This window comes from Manis javanica, chromosome 3 (genome assembly GCF_040802235.1).
Source record: "Manis javanica isolate MJ-LG chromosome 3, MJ_LKY, whole genome shotgun sequence".
In the NCBI taxonomy this organism is placed as follows: domain Eukaryota; kingdom Metazoa; phylum Chordata; class Mammalia; order Pholidota; family Manidae; genus Manis; species Manis javanica.
In genome coordinates, this window is record NC_133158.1 from 35,739,761 (window position 1) to 35,758,713 (window position 18,953).

At 56.6% G+C, this 18,953-nt stretch overlaps 1 protein-coding gene across 15 annotated transcripts in view; it reads left to right on the plus strand.

Moving 5' to 3' along the window:
• Nucleotides 1–18,953, plus strand: part of IQSEC1 (IQ motif and Sec7 domain ArfGEF 1) — a 376,498-nt gene that overhangs the window by 352,477 nt on the left and 5,068 nt on the right. For 13 of the 15 annotated variants that reach the window (XM_037023623.2, XM_037023626.2, XM_037023630.2 and 10 more), the window contains 9 exons: nucleotides 754–876; nucleotides 2,289–2,455; nucleotides 5,717–5,856; nucleotides 6,316–6,345; nucleotides 7,789–7,914; nucleotides 9,031–9,130; nucleotides 11,831–11,992; nucleotides 12,881–13,057; nucleotides 18,391–18,440. In XM_037023623.2, coding sequence (XP_036879518.2) covers nucleotides 754–876; nucleotides 2,289–2,455; nucleotides 5,717–5,856; nucleotides 6,316–6,345; nucleotides 7,789–7,914; nucleotides 9,031–9,130; nucleotides 11,831–11,992; nucleotides 12,881–13,057; nucleotides 18,391–18,440 — 1,075 coding nt within the window. The remainder of the gene's footprint in view (nucleotides 1–753; nucleotides 877–2,288; nucleotides 2,456–5,716; nucleotides 5,857–6,315; nucleotides 6,346–7,788; nucleotides 7,915–9,030; nucleotides 9,131–11,830; nucleotides 11,993–12,880; nucleotides 13,058–18,390; nucleotides 18,441–18,953) is intronic. The other 2 variants (XM_037023632.2, XM_037023634.2) reach the window with 1 other exon arrangement.

Here is an 18,953-nt window from a genome sequence, read left to right on the forward strand (position 1 = left end):
TTCATTATAAGCATACCACCTGTGACACCATCCACCCAAGCCTGCTGTGTGGATGCCCAGTGCACACCCCGCCTTTTCTGTTCAGGGGTCCTAAGCAGGATTGGAACAGGCTGTGCTGGGGGGTTAGGGCTAGGATAAGAGTGGAACCAACCCAGAACCGTTTGCCAGCCGTCCTTGCAAGCTCCGCCTTCCACCTGTGGGTTGACAGGTAAGGATGGCACAGCCCCTGCCAAGTGCCTCAGAAAAGACCCGGGAGAACCCAGCTGCCTCTCCTTTACCCTCAAAGTGAGGGTACACGTTCGTGCCTCCTCTGCTCCCTCACCTAACACAGGAAGACTTGGGCAGTGCTGTTTTCTACATGCCCAATGTAACATACATGCTTAGAAAAGTGTGTTTCTGCACCAAGGCCCCTAATCAAGAATAGCCATGTGTTGGGTCCCCCATAGAAAATTACACACATAGCTGTAAGAACCAACGCTGTTCTGTGGTGTCAGGGTGTTCACAGACTCCTGGAAGCATGGGGTCCTTTCAGCTGTAACCTCTGGTGTTTGCTGATTAGAGGAAGCCAAGTGGAGGACCCTCCCGGCCGTGAGGCAGCCCCTGCCCATGGCTCTGGGCAGCTTGCAGGCCCCTCCCTGTGCTGAGGACCTCTGTGCTCCACCCTCTGCAAGCACACACTCACTTCGCCTGACAAGAAGGCCAGCGAGGCTGCAGAGGCAGAGGACCTGACGTGGCCCTGTTCTCCCATTTCAGCTGTGTGGTGGATGAGATGGACTTCTCTGCTATGGAGCTGGATGAAGCCCTCAGGAAGTTCCAGGCACACATCCGGGTCCAGGGAGAGGCTCAGAAGGTGGAGCGGCTCATCGAGGCATTCAGGTTGGGGCCAGGGCAGTGTGGGAGCAGGTATAGGAGAGAGGAGGGTTCCAGGTTCAAAAGCTGGTGGGTAAAGGGCCAAATCCCCCTTCACTCCCTTCCCCTAAGCAGACTCAGGGGACCTAAACTCACCTGGGGGATGAGGCAGGAGCCCCTTCTGTGTGCCAGGTGCTGTGTACATTGGTGCCAGAGCCAGGCAGTTAAGCTGTCTTTGTCTTCCTCCAAGTCCCCATGAGCCTCATGCATTCATGAGTCCATCTGTGTGGTCACCCATCTGCCCGTTCACAAGGGGGCCCGCTGCCTCTCAGTGACTCAGAGCACAAGCTGCAGAGCTAGATGGCCTGTTCTGACACCCACTGAACCACTTACCGGCTGTGTAACCTTGCACTGGTCACTTCACCTCTCTGTGCCTCACATCCTTGCCTATAGAGTGGGGATGATGAGGGATTAAGCTGCTTCGGACTTGTGTGCACACTAGCCAAGCACCTGGCACAACAGAGCCCACAGTCAAGGTTGTCTGTCACTGTGCAGGCTTTCCTCTGGGGACTGTGTGCACACTGGCCTGCTAGGGACCTCTGCTCCATGTTGGGTGTGGAGACACGAGCCAGCTACTCACCCAGCCTTCTGTGCCTAGCACCAGTGGTGGGGTGAGGACACAGAGGAGGACAACCCCAAGGCCCTGGGAGAGGGGTGTATTCAGCCCCTTCCTTCCAGGAGGGCTTCCTGGAGGGGGCAGCCCTAAGGAAAAGACACAAAGCCCATGTCCTCTGAGCTCTGCCGGCTGCCCCCTTAGTCACTGTGCCTCACCTGGTTCCTCTACTCTATCCCTGTCCTTTTCACCCACCCCCTCCATGCGGTCACCAGTGGAGAGGGCAAGGGGCATGAGACACAGTGAGCTCAGTAAGCAGGTGACTCAGGGAGGCAGAGTGCACTAGTGAGCCTGTTGGTTCAGCTGCGCTAACAAAGGCCCCCAGCTGCCACTGCTGAGCCGTGCTGGAAGTGTACCTCCCCCTGGGCTGGAGCTGAGGGGGCCCAGGGCAGGTCCAGCCCGCACCATCACATCCCAGGCCCAGCAGAGGAAGAGAGTGGAGGCCACACCACTGCCTTGTAGGACCCACATCCCATCCGCTCTCATCCCATTGACCAGAACTTAGTCATGCTCTGGCTTGCACCTAGCCCTGAGAAAGGCTGGGGAAGTGGTCCTCACCCCACCCAGCCCTGGCAGCTTAACTACGGAGGACGGGCTGTAGCTAACTTGGAAGGGGCAAGTGGTGGCCAGGGCCAGCACTATGCCAGGCAAGGCTTATCCCCATTCACCAGAGGCAGGAATTGAGACTGTTCCTGGGAGGGGGCACCACAGCGCCTCGTGCCCTGCCTGGAGCGGCCCTGACCCTCCTCCTTGGCCCCGCCCCCAGCCAGCGGTACTGCATCTGCAACCCTGGGGTGGTGCGGCAGTTCCGGAACCCGGACACCATCTTCATCCTGGCCTTTGCCATCATCCTGCTCAACACGGACATGTACAGCCCCAGCGTGAAGCCCGAGCGCAAGATGAAGCTGGAAGACTTCGTCAGGAACCTGCGAGGTGAGCTGTCCCATGCCGTGGGCGCCAGCGGGCGACGCAGGGCAGGCTCGGGATCTGGGCTCCAGTGCACAGCGGGGCCTGGGTGAGCGCCAGTTCCACTGGCAAGCGAACACGACACAGGTTACTTAAAGATCACTGAGGACTCTTGGGGCACACAGTGGGGTCGCACCTCCCTCTGGGCTGGAGCAGAGGGGGCCTGGGTTTGTATCATCACAGTAAACAGGAAACCACTAACATTTGCCACGCTTAGGAGCCCCAGATCCAACTCGGGGTTGGAAGCGTCTTAGCGCGCCCCCTGGTGGTGAGCGTCTCCGAACCAGGATGGCTAATGGAATCCCCGGGTGTTTGTCCAACGAGTAGGGCCACAGGGAGATGGCAGGACTGCCCGGGCTCCCATCCCGGCCCCCGGCCCCGCTTCACCTCAAGACCTGAGCAGGATGGAGCCAGCAGGCAGACATGTGGTTCAGAGCACCACTCCCTGCGCCGAAGACACGCCGCATGGGGCCCTCTGCTACGTCTGGGGGGCGTGGCAGGCCCCAAGGAAGGCCAGGACATAGGTGTAGTTTCTAGGAAACAGAGGAGTCTGGGGCCCTCATTACTGGAAAATCACACCGCCAGGAGAGCGAGCAAGGGTGCTCAGTAGACATGTCAATGGTGCGAGGCATGTGTGCCCCTTGCCTCCTCTCTGCTGGCCCCTGGCCTCTCTGACCATGAGCCTACGTCCTTGCTGAGCTGAGCCTGATTCTGCTCTTCTGAGTCTCATGGGGTGTAGATGCAGGCCAGCGCTCCACGGCTGCCGGGAAGGCTGGCTGTGCATTGCATGCTGTTGGTGACCCCAAGAAGTTTAAGGGTCTCTGATTTTTTTCACACCTTTTGCATCTCATCCATGTAGTCTGGGACTCCCCTGTATGAGAAATAACAGTAGGAGCCAGAAATCGATTAGCCCAGAGGAGAGAAGGCTCAGGGAAGCCCAGGGCTGCTGAGTCAGATACTGCCGGTCGGCCACCCTCGTGTTGGTGGCTTTGTGGTTTGCATTCACTCTTGCCACCTGGCCATCCCAGCAGTCTGGGGACAGGGCGGCATTCCCCTCCCACTTCCCAGGGGAGTGAGCTGCTTGGTCTGTCTCCCAAGCCTGGCTGTTTCTGCCACATCACCTGCTTTCCCATTTACACCAGGAACTTGGGAGTGTTCTGTCCCATCTTCCTGGTGTTTCAGAAGAGCTAACCAAGGCTCAGAGAGGAAAGGGACTTGCCCAAGGTCACACAGCAAGCCAGTGTCAGACAAGGCAGGACTCTGGCCTCCCAAAGCCAGGCTGGTGCTCTGTGCTGGCCACATGTCAAGCTTGTTCTTTCCATTACACACACACACAGACACACAGATACACACACAGAGACACACTGTCTCTCTCTCTCTCTCTCTCTCTCTCTCTCTTTCACTTTCTCTGGTACTGCCTGCTTCAGTTTAGCCAGCAAGTCCAGCAGCAGGAGAGCCTCTGGGGTTTAGAGAATAGGTGGGGCAGGAATAAGCTCATGGCATGGAGGCCAGACAAGCAATACTTTCCTCTTACTGATGTTTGTTTTTAAATGTTCTAAGCTTATTTTTTGAAGGGGCAATATACCTCCACATAGTTCAAACCCCAGAAAGTGATACAAATTAACAGTCATGCTCCTCAGTATTTACCTGAGTTAAAAATTCATGTCCTCACAAAAAACCTGCACACAGATGTGTACAGCAGCCTTACTTATAATTGCCAAGACTCAGAAGCAACCATGACGTCCATTGACAGGGGAATGGGTACATCATCGGGGCTACCTCCAGACAATGGAATCCTATCAGCATGGAAAAGAAAATGAGCTAACCAAGCCTTGGAAGAGCTACCAAGTCTTCTAAAAGATTCATTTTAGAAGCATATGACTTAAGTGAAGGAAGCCACTCTGGAAAGGCTACCTGCTGTGTGATGCCAACCACATGATGTCCTGGAAGAGGCAAAACTATGGCAACAGGGAAAAGATCAGTTGTTGCCAGGGGTTGGGGGACAGGAGAGGTGAATAGGTGGAGCAACCATTTAGGCAGTGGAAGTATTTCGTGTGCTACCACAGTGATGAGTAGATGTCCGTATACGTCTGTCATCAGGTGCACCCACCAAGTATGATTGTTTCATGTACTAAAACCTAAGATAAAGTTTCCATGGGGGTTCTCTGTGGCCTTCTGCATTGTTCCTGGCAGGTGTCTAGTATTCCATTGTGCTGATGCATGGTGATAGGTAACCAGTCCCGTTAATGGGTAAAACTATTACTTCTGGTCCTCTGCCATTTGGAAACAGTGCTGCAATGAATAACCTTGTATGTGTTTTCATTTCCCATGGGATACATTCCCCATATGCGGCCAGTGGACCAGAGGGTGTTGGAGTTTATAACTGTGACAGCCAGTGCCAAGTTGCTCAGCAGAGGGGCTGAGCCCTTTCCCCATCCCACAGCAGCCTGCGGGAGGTGCCTTCCCTGCAGCCTGGCCCACAGCACAGCAGCAGGGCCCTGGACTTCTGCCAGCGTGGGGTCAGGATGGACACCAGTTTGCATTTCCCTCATGCACGGGGCTGTGTTTCCTCTCTCACAGCCGTTTTTCAGGCTGGTGTAGCAGGAAGAACACCTGTTTGCTGTCTAAGGCGACCCAGTCTGAGTCCCAGCCCCCAGCTTCTGCCGACAGGACAGGGGAACACAGCAACACTGCAGACCCTGAGCGCTCGCTTTTTGGGCTGAATGATGAGCTGCTCGTGCTCCCTGACAGTCCTGTGAGTTCACCCAGCTCTTGGTGGCCCGCTTCACAGAGGACTGCCAGCTCAGAGGCGCAGTTACACGGCCAGTAAGGGGCGGAGCCTAAACTCTCAAATCCCAGCTACACGGGTGCCTACAAACCCAGTCCCTTACCATCTGTGGAATGGGGCCACCTCCCACCCTGAGGGCTGTGGTCAGGTTCAGCAAGTAATCTTTATAAAGCCCCCTGAGCACAGCTGGGAGGTGGCACAGCCCCCCATATGCTAATCCCGGTGGCTGTGTGGGCCTTGTCCCTGGCAGAAGGATGCTGAGTCACTGTGTAATTGACTGAAGATGGTCAGCTGTAGGCGGGGAAGGCCTTTGGTTCTCTTGGGCCTGGTGATAGGAGTCGCTATTCTGATTTGTTCTGGAAACTGGTAAATCTGGGGGTGAGCCCAGGGCCCGAGGCTGCATGGAGCCACAGCTACCCAGGCCGCTGTCTCCTGCCCAGGGGTGGACGATGGCGAGGACATTCCCCGGGAGATGCTGATAGGAATCTATGAGCGGATACGCAAGCGGGAGCTGAAGACCAACGAGGACCACGTGTCCCAGGTGCAGAAGGTGGAGAAGCTCATCGTGGGGAAGAAGCCGGTATGTGGTGGCCCCGCCTGGCCAGAGTCCCTGATGGGGAGGCCTGAGGCACACCCCTGCCCACACTCTCCGTGTGCCCCAAGGCCTGCCCCACTGGCTTCAGCCATTTGGAAGCTGGCCCCTTACAGGCAGGGCTGGTGAATTATTTCAGATTTTGGGTGGCTTCAGATCTCTGGGGATGACAACCCTCTGCTCTGGTTGTGTTTCAAGAGCGCCTAAGGCTCTTAAGAAACCAGCAGCTGGGGTGGTGCAGTGGCTCCTCGGTGACCTGGAAATGCCCTCATGGCCTCCTCAGCGCTCGGCACAGAGAGGGTCTTCCCTGCTGAGCTCCGTGTGGCATGGGTGCTAAGGAAAGGTGCCCCGGGAGGGCTGCTGGCTTTGTCCCATGACCACCCTCCGCCCAAGGTGTCTTCTAGAGTGTTAACATCAGGTTTTGTCTCTTTGATGTTTCCCACATAGATCGGATCCCTGCATCCTGGGCTTGGCTGTGTGAGTAACCTCTGCTTTCATTCCGGCTGAAATCCCAGTGCCGGGCACTGTGTCTGTCATTCACACCACTGCATCTCCTGGCTCCTGGACCCACAATTCCGGCAGCTTGAGCTAATTTCCTGGGCAATAAGAAGTTTGATTTTCATAATTATCCCAGCCTGGAATCTCTGCAGGCCCAGAGATGTCAGCCGCATGGGAAAGGCTGTGCTGTGGAGCTGAAGCAGAGTGTCCTTCCCTAGCCTGGGCCCTGGTGAGCCCCAAGACAAGGCTTGTCCCCAGACCCCGAGACACTGTGCCTGAAACATGAGCCTGGTGTGGCCTTGAGAGCTTCTCCTTCCCCAGCAGGCCTACTCCACCCTGCAACTTGCTTCTGTTTGCCACAACCCACTCCACTGCCACAGCCCTGAGCTAGTTTGCCTGCACACTTCCGGAGCACATGGACAACATGGCTAGGCTGGCAGTCCCATGGCATGGCCCTGTGTGCCTGCCTCTACACCGTCCCCAGGCAGCCCCACCACTGCCAGTCTGCTCCACAGGTCCCTCTGAGGGCCTTGCCTCCCCACCTCCCCACACACCAGCTGGGCCGTACCTTTCCCTCCTCTCACCATCCTAGTGCTTAGCCTGGCGTGCTTCCACCAGGGTGCCCCTTGTAGAATTAACCCCCGCTGCCTGCAGTCATACTTACCCAGGCACATCCTGTCTTTACTAACTTGTGCCTCACAGCTGGGCCTCCCTGATGGCTTGTCACCACAGCCCTTAGACACCAGCCGGGCGCATCCAGCCTTGAGGGTGGCTTGGGCTTCGGTGAGATGGGAGGCTCTTGTGAACATTCCCCATGCAGGCCTGTTCAGAGGCAGCTGTGCAGAGCAGAGGCCCAGGCCAGATCCCACCAAGTGGCGACTGCTGGCTCAGGATTTGGGGCAGGGTCCTTCAGGCATCAAAACCTTTGATATCCTTGAGGAGGGGGCCTGGGCAGGTGGGGACCCCCCGGGCCTGGAATCAGCTCCTGGCTCTGCTACTACCCAATTGTGTGGCTGAGACAGGCTGCTCAACCTCTGTGCCTGCCTCATCTGGGGCAGACTCTTAGGGAGAGCGTGCAAGGGCTGGTGGGCATACACACATGGTAGGTGCTTTGTGGAGACCCGGAAATCATGAATTCCTCTCAGGCTGGGGGCTCACTTGTGAGTGTGATGCTCCAAAAAGCCGGGTACCTGCCTGAAAGGAAAGGTGGTCTCCCCAGAAGCAAGGGCACTCACATGTCCTTCAGGAGAGCTCCTGAGCACAGGGCAGCCTAAATTGCTATGAGCCTAAACGCACATTCAGCCCTGCACGTTCTGTGGGAGGAGGCGCGTTCCAATGCCAGGCCTTCGGGCTGGGTTCCCACGCTGTCCAGGCCCCAGGGGAAGGCAGGCGGCTGACAGCAGCATGTCCCTCCCACCACAGGTGCTCTCCCTGCCCCACCGGCGGCTGGTCTGCTACTGCCGGCTCTTCGAGGTTCCAGACCCAAATAAGCCCCAGAAACTTGGACTGCACCAGCGAGAAATCTTCCTGTTCAACGACCTTCTGGTGGTATGTGGTTGCCCACGGGGTGTTGTCCTGAGAGCCGTGGTGCATGGTGGCCCTGAGCTGGCTGGTGTCTGCACATGAGGAAGTGCACACATGTGTGGGAGTGGAGGTGGTAGAGGTGGAGTTGGCCCAGGATCATTGGCTCACAAAGGGCAGAATCTAATCACACCACTGCTGATGGTAACCATGCCCGAGAAGCTCTTGCCTGCAAAACGGGGCTTTGCCGGCTTGTGTAAAAGCCCAGCGTGGGATCTGTTCCCAAAGCTACATGCCTGAGAAGCTCTGTTTACGATCTCTCAGCTGTGTGTCTCCTTAGGCAGCCTCTGTCTGAGAGGGGAATGCCAGCCTCGGTGTCTCCAGGCTTCCTCTGTCCACTTGGCCACCAGCAGGGCTCTTCCTGAGATGCTGAGCCAGGGGCCAGCCAGGCTGGGCGGTACTGTCTCACTGGCTAACCTGGCTACAGCCCACCACCGGGAATAATGGGCTGATGGTGGCAGGGGGGTCCCCCAAAGAGAAAGTGAGGCGCTCCTTCCCGAGAAAATGTGGCTCAGATAGCACCTGTCCTTTGGATCTCTGTTCCTCCTGTGTGCCACGGGCTTTCTCGCCAGAGGCCTTTGTCCCTGACCCCCACCTGCTTGAGGATCAGCTGCTGCTCTCTGATTACTGAAGTTGGAATCCAGACGTGTGGGTTCAAATTCTTTAAGAGTCTCTGACCTCACACAAGTCAGTTCAGATCTCTGAGCCTTAGTTCACGCCTCTGAAATTAACATTTCGGGAGGTTATCATCACCCGATACGGTCCTGGACATAAGAACCTCTCATGGTGCCTTCAGGCCATGTGTGATGTGCCTGTCACCACCCGGCTGGGTCCGGGGGCTTTATTGCCAGCCAAGATGGCATCGGGGACTCTCAAGAGCAGGGACCAGTGTCCACATCATGGCACATGTGGGCATGGACCCTCCTGTGTCAGCCCTCTGTGGCCCTGGGGCCTGACCCCTGGACTGCAGAGATGGTTCTCACACACAATGACTGCCGGGTTCATTCAGAATCCCAAGCTCCCAGAGCTGTTCCAGGGCAGTGCAGACGGTGGGGCTCAGCCTCCGCCTCTCTCGGCCCCCAGGTCACCAAGATCTTCCAGAAAAAGAAGAACTCGGTGACGTACAGCTTCCGACAGTCCTTCTCCCTGTATGGCATGCAGGTCCTGCTCTTCGAGAACCAGTGTAAGTCTGTCGTGAGGGCCGCCTGGCCGGGAAGCGTGCGTGGCCACATTGGTGGGGTGGGAGGTGCCATCACACAGCCCCTGCAGGGAGAAGGTGCTCTTTTCCCACTTCTCTCCCCTTCCCCTGGTTCCATCGAGGACAGAGTCCCAGGGTGGCTTCTCCCAGGCAGAGAGCAGATTGCAGGCTGGGAGTGTGAGAAGCAGCAGTGAGGAGGAAGAATTTAATAATGTTGTGCATCAAACTCAGAGCTCACTGATGTCACTGCGAGTTCTTGCAGGTGCTACGTTTTTAGCTGAGGGCAGAGTGAGTTTGTTTTAAGTAAAATGTTGAAGTGAAGCATCAAGTCAGTGGCACAGGTGATCTGCAAACATGGGCAAACAAACAGGAGGGTAATGCCGGGGGACTGTAAGGTCAGTAGCTGAGCCCCAGAGCCTGAGGACCTGGGTTCAAATCAAATCCCTCTCTGGTTCCATGGCTCAGTGGCTGCACCCTCCAGGCTGCATTCCCTTTGTCTATAAAATGGGGTGATGGCAGCACCTCTCTCAGGATGGAGTGAGTCCATACAAACATTTGGAGCAGCTCTGGCCCAGAGGAGGTGCTCAAGCAGGTGCTGTTAGAAAGATGCTGCTGGAGATGAATGGGTCAGAGGCTCTGGGGCTCTGGAGGGGAGCTGGCTCCTACCCAGGAAAACCCCACAGACGGTTTCTTTTGACCTTGCCCCTTCTGACTACCATGCCCTCTTTTCCTCTCTCCCTCTTTGTCGCCTCCCTGTTGGAGGCCCTGAGCTGCAGGCTGAGGTGGTCCTGAGATTTAGGGGGAGGGCCCGAGGGGAGACCTGCCCTGGTGGAGTGGCCCCATGTCTCCAGCTGTGGGGTAGCCACAGTCCTGACTGGTGGGCCTTCCATCTGCAGGTTGAGAAAGTGCCAGGGCCCCGTGGCTGAGCCATCCAGACCCACAGGGCCTGAGGGCTTGGATTTGGGGCTCTTTACCCCTTTTCTGTCCTGCGTGGGCTGTGCCCTGTCCTTTTTCGCACCCACAAGGAGCCCGGAGTGCTAGCCCCACCACCTCCCCAGCCCCTGCCCTATCTGCCCCACCCCAGGCCAGAAGGCCTGCCTTCCCGTGGTTTCCACAGGCAACTCCCAGAAGGTCAGTGCCACCCACACTGTCCTGGCCAGCAGGCCTCCTCGCAGAAGGGGTGGCAGTGATGATGTTGCCCTAGCAGCAGGCCCGACCAGACTGGATTCTCGGGCAGAGGCTGCTACCAGGCACTTTTAGATTCCCAGGCCTTGGCCCTGAGTCCTGGACACCAGGTGCCAGCCCTGACGTTTCTATAGGATGTGCCCTCACACCAGGGGTCTCAAACCGACAGTCTGGGGGTCAGTCCCAACTCTGTTATATTTGATTTGCATATTTCAAAAAAAATTGGTTGAACTGGTATTTAAGTCTTCACATTAAAATTTAGGTATTTTTGGCTACTCTTAAAAAATGAGGCTTGGAATAATAAGGGAGAAATGTGGGATTCACATATAAATCAAGTATAAAAATCAAACAAATAATCATATCTGACTTGATTGTTTATAGTTCATGATGCATGATCAAAACTGAAAGTTTCTGTGATATGACTGCCCTTGCACTGTTCACCATGTAAGAACTTATTCACTATGTAACAACTTGTTCACCATGTAAGAACTTGTTTGTTATGCTTCAGAAGATTGGAGACTGTTGAGAATTAGGCTTGGGGTTAATTAATGATTGTGCATTGAGTCCCCTATACAGAATTTTATTGTTGTTAACAACCATTTGATCAATAAATATGAGAGATGCCTCTCAAAAAAAAAATGAGAAAAAAAAAAGATCATGGAAATTATGTATCCAAAAGAGAATCTTTTATAGTAAAGAGTCTAGCAGTTCTAAAAATAAATAAAAAATAAAAAAATGAGGCTTGGCATCGCTAGGCCTTCATTCCTGTGTGGAGGCCATGAGGCTCACAATCTCACCTGGCCTGCCTCCCACATTTAGGAAACCTGCTCAGACCGCTAGGTGTTTGACCTAGGTCTAAGCCATGGTGGAATCCGTACTGGGGCCAAGAACCTTGAAACACCCAGTGGGTGATGCTCAAGGACAGGTGCTGCCAGGACACCAAAGCCCCAGAGACCCCACAGCTCGGAAGGAGCACCAGGCAGGTCTGAGCAAGGTGCTGCACTCAGCATACAAGGCACAGGGTGTGGGGCACCTGCAGTGCACCCCAGGAGAGCTGAGGGTCCAGAGGCCTTCGGGAGAGCGCAGAGCTCGGTCTGCTCAGGATTGCCCAGGGCAACCAGGTAAGACTCTGCCCAGCACAGGATGCTGCCTCTGTCCCTTCCTGGACTCAGCTCCTGGCCAGAGTGACCAGGGGCCTCAAATTGAGGGGTCCAGGCTCCATGACCTTCAGGACGTCCCTAACTTTACCTCCAGTCAGCCACATCTGCCCCTGATGTATGGATGGAGCAACACAGACCAGAGTCAGAAACTGGAGATAGGTGACCCCTTGGTCCCCTCCGGGATGCCTTTCCTGCCCAGTTAGGCATGTCGGCTGAGAGCCTGGGCTCAGTACTTGTCTCATGCCCATCCTGGATTTAGACTTACTAGTGTTTCCTTGAGCCAGAGGGGGACTGCTGAGTGCACACTGAGCCCCCTGGGTTCTCCGCTCCTCCTCTGCAGACTATCCCAACGGCATCCGGCTCACGTCGGCAGTCCCTGGAGCAGACATCAAAGTGTTAATAAACTTTAATGCTCCCAATCCTCAAGACCGGAAGAAGTTCACTGACGACCTGCGGGAGTCCATTGCAGAAGTGCAGGAGATGGAGAAGCACAGGATAGAGTGTAAGCTTCAGGCCTTCTGGGGATGAAGGGCCAGCAAGCCTGGCATTGCTCAACACTTGCTGGCACAGGCATGCCTCCCACTCTGGGGCAGTGACTGCGGTCAGAGGCCGGTAGTGCTGGTAACTCCATGAGCCCAGAGATGAGATGCCCACAGTGTCTCCTGGCCTCCCAAAGCCCCACAACAGGGCAGCCGACGTGCCCAGGCACAGAGGGAGGGGGGAGGGCAGAGGTCCCTTGATGAGATCCAGGGCTTCAGAGGCCCAGGCCCATCATGCCTGTGGGACTACCTCGCAGGCCCTGGGGAGCAGCCCTGGTCCCATCAGCCCCCGACACAGGGGCTCCCAGAGTTCCAGAGCTGAGCCCTCTGCACGTCAGCATAATTATTATTTATTTGTCCCCAGCATCAGGGCCCAACTGACTGATGGGGTCGCAACTGGGCCTGTCTTCTTGGTTCCAGTAAAGCCAATTATAACCCTGCCTCTCCCGGCTCCAAGCCCTACTTCCTGCAGATGTGTGGGTATCCACACCTCTGGTCCCATCCACAGCAAGAACCAGGTTAACCCTTGCTCCTGTCCACACCCAGGCACGTTTTCTCCCTGTCTACCCTCCAGCCTGGAAAGTGCCTTTTGCAGACCACAGGCCCTCTGGCCTCTCCAGCCTCCCTCCCCGGGTCTCCTTTTGGCTGCTTTTTTGTTCAAGGCAGCCTTCTCTCCTGAGACCACCCTCACTCCTTCCTCCATCGCCATTCCAGGCAGGTGGTGGTTCCATACATTGCCAGCCCCAAGCAGAGGGCCGTGGTCCTCTGCATGTCCCTCCTGTGGGAGGGTGCCCCAGCCCTTTGTCCACCCCAGGATGCCCTCTCACTGCGCTCCTTGCCCTCCATTCCAGCGGAGCTCGAGAAGCAGAAGGGCGTTGTGCGGCCCAGCATGTCTCAGTGCTCCAGCCTCAAAAAGGAGTCTGGCAACGGGACACTGAGCCGGGCCTGCCTGGATGACAGCTACGCCAGCGGGGAGGGCCTCAAGCGTGGCGCCCTGAGCAGCTCCCTGAGGGACCTCTCAGAAGCGGGTAAGAGCTGGACCCAGGACCACCTTCCTAGCCCGATGCATGCAGGACAGACCGGGCATGTCGTCAGCAGTTGGGGCATGCATTGCGTGCTGGGAAGGGACCGCAGTGGCGGCCAGCAGTGGCAGGGCTCAGACGGAGCACTGTTGGGTTTCCTGTGACTGTCCCAAAACCATAGTGTCTGACTATACAGAGAGGGCATCCCAAAGAGGCCATAGAAAACAGTACTGAATTGTGAAAGGCAGAGCAATGGGAGGTTAACCCTATTCTACCTTTCTTCATCGGGGATTTATTTGGTCTTTCACTGAGCTTCTGGAAACTGCTGTCCCGCAGAGTGAGCCAAGCCCCACTGACAGGTGTGTCCCCGGTGCTCTGTGCTGCCGCATCCCTGTGTTTTATGCTGATGAATGCAATGAAGTGATGCCCTCTGAACTGTGTCTAGAGACCCCCCTCTCCCGCTGCCCCTGGTCTCGCTTCCCCTCCAGGGTCTCCCTCCTGGGAACCCAGGGCTCTGTCCACCTGGAGGTGGGGGCCGTGGCCGACTCTGGGGTGTTGCAGTGCCTTGGAGGAACTGTGATCTTTGTTGTTATTGTTTCTCTGTTTCTTCCTGCGTTTATTTTCTGCCAGCCTCTTAACCCCCAAGCAAGCAGCACCCCTCAAGCCTCCCAGGTCTCCTGGGGCTCCTAGAGCCCCAGGGAGCAGGGAGCTTTAGGCAGCCCTCACATGGCCTGGTCCTCTTGGCTAGGACAGGTGTGAGGCAGACCTGGCTGTGGCTGCGGAGGGCTGCTCCAGCCTGCTTTGCCTACCAGTGCTGTCAGAGGAGCCGTGGAGTGTTGGGGTGTGTCTCAGCAGGTCCCCAGCAGTCCAGCCAGGCAGCTTTTCCTGGGAGAAGGCTCAGGGGCTGTGGCGGAGCAGAGGTTGCCGGCATGCTTTACAGCGGGGCGCTACAGGCTCCACCTGCCCGAGGCCCCGTGTGTCCCGGCCCCAGGAGCTTGACACAGCCCCTGGCGTTCTGGGGAAGACCCTCTCAGGCTGAGATCCCTCCCAGGGCACAGCGGCTCCTCCTCGCTGCTCACCCTTCCCACCCTGTGTCAGGCAGCGCGGCGTGGCCAGCTCTGGGCCTCACTGAAAGAGCCTGCTCATGACTCCATTCCATATCAGCCCTGCCAGCAGCACTGCCTCCCTTTGGCTTACTCATTTCCCAGAATTTTTTTTTTTGAGTTGGATTTTTCCCTTTGTTTTTGTCTTGTCATTTTTTTCCATAGTATAAACCGGAACCTTGTGGCCAGCATGAGGGCCAACCCAGGGTTTCTCAACCCCAGCACTGCTGACATTCTGTGCTGGACGGTTCTGTCCTATGGGGGCTGCCCTGTCCATGCATCCCTGGCCTCTACCCATGAGGTGCCACCAGTGCTCAATCAACAGTGTCTCCAGAAATTGCCGGGTGTCCTCTAGCTGGCAAAAATCACCCCTGGATGGCAAAACTGCCCCTGGTTGAGAACCACTGGTTTTGCCTGTGGCACGTTGAACATAAGTGGACTACTCTGGGCCTCTGCAGGCTGAGGGCCCAGGGCCTCTGTTTGAGTTTGTGCAGTGGGGCAAGCCCTGGCCTTTCTACTCCCTGATGAAGCCCCTGGAAGGCCAGAAGGCCCTGCCTGGCCCCCACAGGTTGGAACTGAGGCTGTCAGCATGGCCTGGCTTGTCCTCCTGCCCAGCCACACCCATTCCCAGGCTTGGGGGTCAGCACCTTAGCTTCTGCTCTCTGCTAGACCTTAGAGGTCAGACAGAGCCGCATGGATGGAGCACCAAGGTTTGGCTTTTTTCCATTTATGGTTACTATTACTTTTGCCATTGCCATTTGGGGTTCTGAGCTGAGGACCCTGGAGACTGAATCCTCTCAGGGCCCTAAGCCACAATGAAATGAATCTTCAAGAAAAAAAGTCCCCTGCATCCAGGAAGGTGGGAGCACGAGGTGACGTGTTCTTTGAGTGACAACGGCCACCAAGACTCTGGACCAGGAACAGACCACCTGCAGTTTCCAGAGGGAGACCAGCCAGTGTCAGCAGCCTTCCAGAAGATGCTGGGCTCAGCGACTGGAGATGTGAAATTCTGTGCCCAGACTAGGTCAAAGCAAAGCTCTTTGGAGGCAGCATTGTTCCACCGACCTTGGCCCTCACGAAGATGAGCTTGTGGAGAAAAGGCAAGGCCTCAGGGACGGCTCTCTCCTCAGGAAAGCAAACAGTGGTTAGCAGGTCATCACTCCCAGAACAGCTGCACCAGACCTGTGATTGTACCTCCATCCTGAAGATGACACACCCTGACACGACACCTCGGCCCAGCAGGATCCCTGGGGACCTGAGAGGCAATCACAACTTGATCGCCCTACAGCAGATACCTCCAGGAGTGCCTGCGTTCTGAGAGGTGGAGAAAGGGAGCTGGGTTCCAGCCCCAGTCCCCAACTAAGCTGCAAGGCCTCACTCCACGGGATCTAACTTCGGCTGGGGCCTGGGTTCATTTCAGAGCACCAGAGCCCTGCCAGCCAAGATCAAGGACCATGGACACAGGTATGACTGGGCCTTAGTGCCTGCCCCAGGTCATCCAGTCATGGTGGACATTGTCCACAGCCCCTGAAGTCCTGCCCTTCTTCTGTCAACTACCCAACGCCAGTCCCCATGGAGAGGATTCTCTGGGGAGCCACAGGACCTGCCTGCCATACCCCAGGGACCTGCCATGTCCTGCTCCAGGGCAGCCCCATAGGGAGAGTTGGCATTGCTGGGGGCCACAGGGCGAGACACTGGGCAGAGAGCCCTGCCTGCATCCTGTCTCAATGCTGAGAAGCAGGGGAAGGCTGCTGGGAGGGCCCTGCACACGTGGTTCCAGATCCTGGCTGTGGCCAAGGTGGTAGGCCTGAGCCGGCTCTAGGAGAAGGGCTGGCTGGAGGGGCTCACCTGAGCCTAGTGCAGGATCGGGGGTGGGGAGGGTACCTGGGAGCAGAGTGCAGGTGAGGCCGGTGTGGGCAGGTGGGCTTCAGCTACTGTGCTAGCATGCCTCCCTATCAGCAGGTCAGTAGTGGTCTGGTGTCTGTGGGTGCCTGTGAGTTAGGGGCCATGGGACTGCTGTGCAGATTAGCTCCTGTAGGCACACTCTATGTCTCATGCTGATCTGAGAGTTTGACAAGATGGATCTGAGAAACTCAACATCACTCAAAGACATCCAGGATGAAGCTGTCCTGAGTGCTGGCCCACACTAGGGCGTGGAAGGGGAGGGGAGGGGCAGGAGGAGGAAGCCCATGTTCCCCACCAGATCAGACAGCTTATGGAGCCCCCAGACCATGCTCCAGGCTTGGCCTAAGTTCACTGGGAGCAGGCCAGCCAGAAGTCACTGCTGGGCACTGGCAAGACCAGCTGACCTTCCCCTGTCCCTGATTTTCTGTCAGTCAGGGGAGTGCCCTGGGCCTAGATGGGCCAGAGAGATGACTTCATAACCCCAAAGATGGCAGAGATGTGACTCATTTCTGCGTGGCACCAGAGCATCCTGAGTGTCTGCTCTGCATGACCCCTGGAGAGGGTGGAGTATGCCATTTCACAGATGCAGAAATTGAAGCAAAGGATTGCAGTGCTAGGTAGGATCACCTCTGCAGCCAAAGAAGCTGGACTCTAATTCTGCTGCATGTCCTGAGACCACTGTGTGGGACACAAGGCAGCCCCTCTTCTCACAACAGCTGAAAGATAAGGAAACGTGACCCGCATCATTCTTCCAGCTGAGAATAAGTAGCCAGGTCCTGCATGGTTCTCCCATGTCCTCAGCAACTGGTGTAAAATGCTCCTACCCTAATCTGCTGTGTGATTCTGTCCTGAGGAGGCTCTGAGGCCTTCTCACATGGGCCAGAGTTGAACAAGGCCTTCTGTGGCCCCTGGCTCCCAGCTGGAACTCAGGTTGGGGGTCGGCAAACAAAACAAAGGGACCCAATACACCAGATCTGCTGTTGTTCGTATGCCCTGAACCGAGGCCCTATCCCAGGCATGGCCCAGCACACTTGGATGTCATGGTGAGGCCCAAAGGACCCCCAGACCCACTGTTTTCACCCAGCGTGGGATCAGAGCATGGGCCACAGAGAGACACATGGCAACCTCCATCCATCTTCCAGGCCCCTGGGCTTGGCCTGGGTCCTGCTCAGAAGTCAGGCAGCCAAGCTTCTCAGCTTCAGACGTGGACAGCCAGGCCTGGCATGAACCCTGCTCCCTGTAGGAATTGGGCCAGTCAGCCCACTGACCAGAGCCTCTCTCTCCTTGGCTCAGAAGAGGAACACCTGTCTTGTATTGTTGTAGGGCTTGGCCCAGAACAAGCATGGTGCTGAGTTCATGGCCAGGGCTGCACCGATGGAAGCCTCCAGAGCTTCAGGTGGGAGGCCCCTTCTCTGTCCCTTCTTCATCTGCATTCCCAAGAGCTGGCCAGAGGCCAGACCTCTCAGCTCTGGCACCCATCATTCCTGTGGCCTCAGTGTTCTGCAGATCCGCAGAGAAGTTCTCCGGAGGAGCCGCGCTGGCCAGGGTGGGCCCCGGGCATTCAGAACCAAGAGGAAGACTTGGCCACATATTGAATGCCTACTGTGTGCCACACACTGGGGACCTGAAAAGGCATCGGCAGGGAGCGCACATGCTGAGGGAGAGCCTGCGGCGTCCTGGGGTGGGGGTCGCCCCCAGCGGGGAAGCAGGTCTCTGGGCCCCTCCCAGCGGCCCCCCCAATCCCCCCTCCCTGGCCAGGACACTGCACAAACCAAACAGTCAGCCCAGAGGCACCAGGATCCCAGGTTTAGTCTCCTATCCATCAATTCCACCCTGCCTGACAGCAGGATATGTATATGTACGCATGTATATACATACGTATATGAAATCCACTGAAAGTCAGGGCCATGTGGGACCACGTTTTGTTTGTTTCCAGCTATTAGAGAAGCTGCCCCAACCCGTGTCCCGTTGGCAGATGGCTAAGACCAACTTGACACAGCAGGGGTTGTGGGGGGCATCAGGACCCCACCTGTGCATCTGCTCTGCCCACCTGGAGGCCCCTCCCCCAGCAGGCTGCCAGTCCAAGAGGAGGGTATAAAGTTGGGGCTGGTTGAAAAGAATTTTTTTTTTTTGCTTTTGGAAAACCCCATTTTTTTTTTAACTCGTTGCAACCCTGCCACCGTCTCCTGCCTGAGCCCCTCCGACCCTACACCAGGCCCGCAGCAGGTGGGCCCTGCACCTGAGCCTGGCGGCGGTGGCGGCAAGTGCCTGGCAGGCAGTGCCCCGGCCTCATGTCCATGTCTAACCTCTGGTATTGCATGTTCTGGGCAGGGAAGCGAGGGCGTCGCAGCAGTGCGGGATCGCTAGAGAGCAATGTGGAAGTAAGTAGGAAGCACCCACGTCCAGCTGGCTGTCGTGTGTTGCCTCCCCATCCTCAGTTTATATCTGTTGTCCTTTTTTTTTTTTCCTATTCCTTCCCCTACCACACAGAGGCACAGACATGCTCCGTCCCCCTGCCTGCCTCAGCCCCAGTGCATGCCAGCTTCCCTCTGCCTAGAATCAGCCGTGCCTCTCACCGCTTGTTTGGGCTGGACCGGCGGGGTGGTGGTTCTGGATTTTGTGTTTTAGTTCCTGCTTAACCCCAGTCCCCTGTGGTCCTGAGCATGGTTAACGTCCCCAGCTTACTGGCACTACCCCCGCCCCCACTGCCAGGATCCGCACCTGCCAGCACTGCTCACTGGCAGAAGGCACCGGCTCCAGACACCCGTGCACTCTCCTCCCTGGCTGTCGGGGTTTGCCAATCTCTCGACTTCCATGCTCTGCCATCCCCATCGCTTTCTTCCTGGAGTTTTGATTGCTGTGTGTCTGCAGTCAGGGCACCATGGAATTGCTTA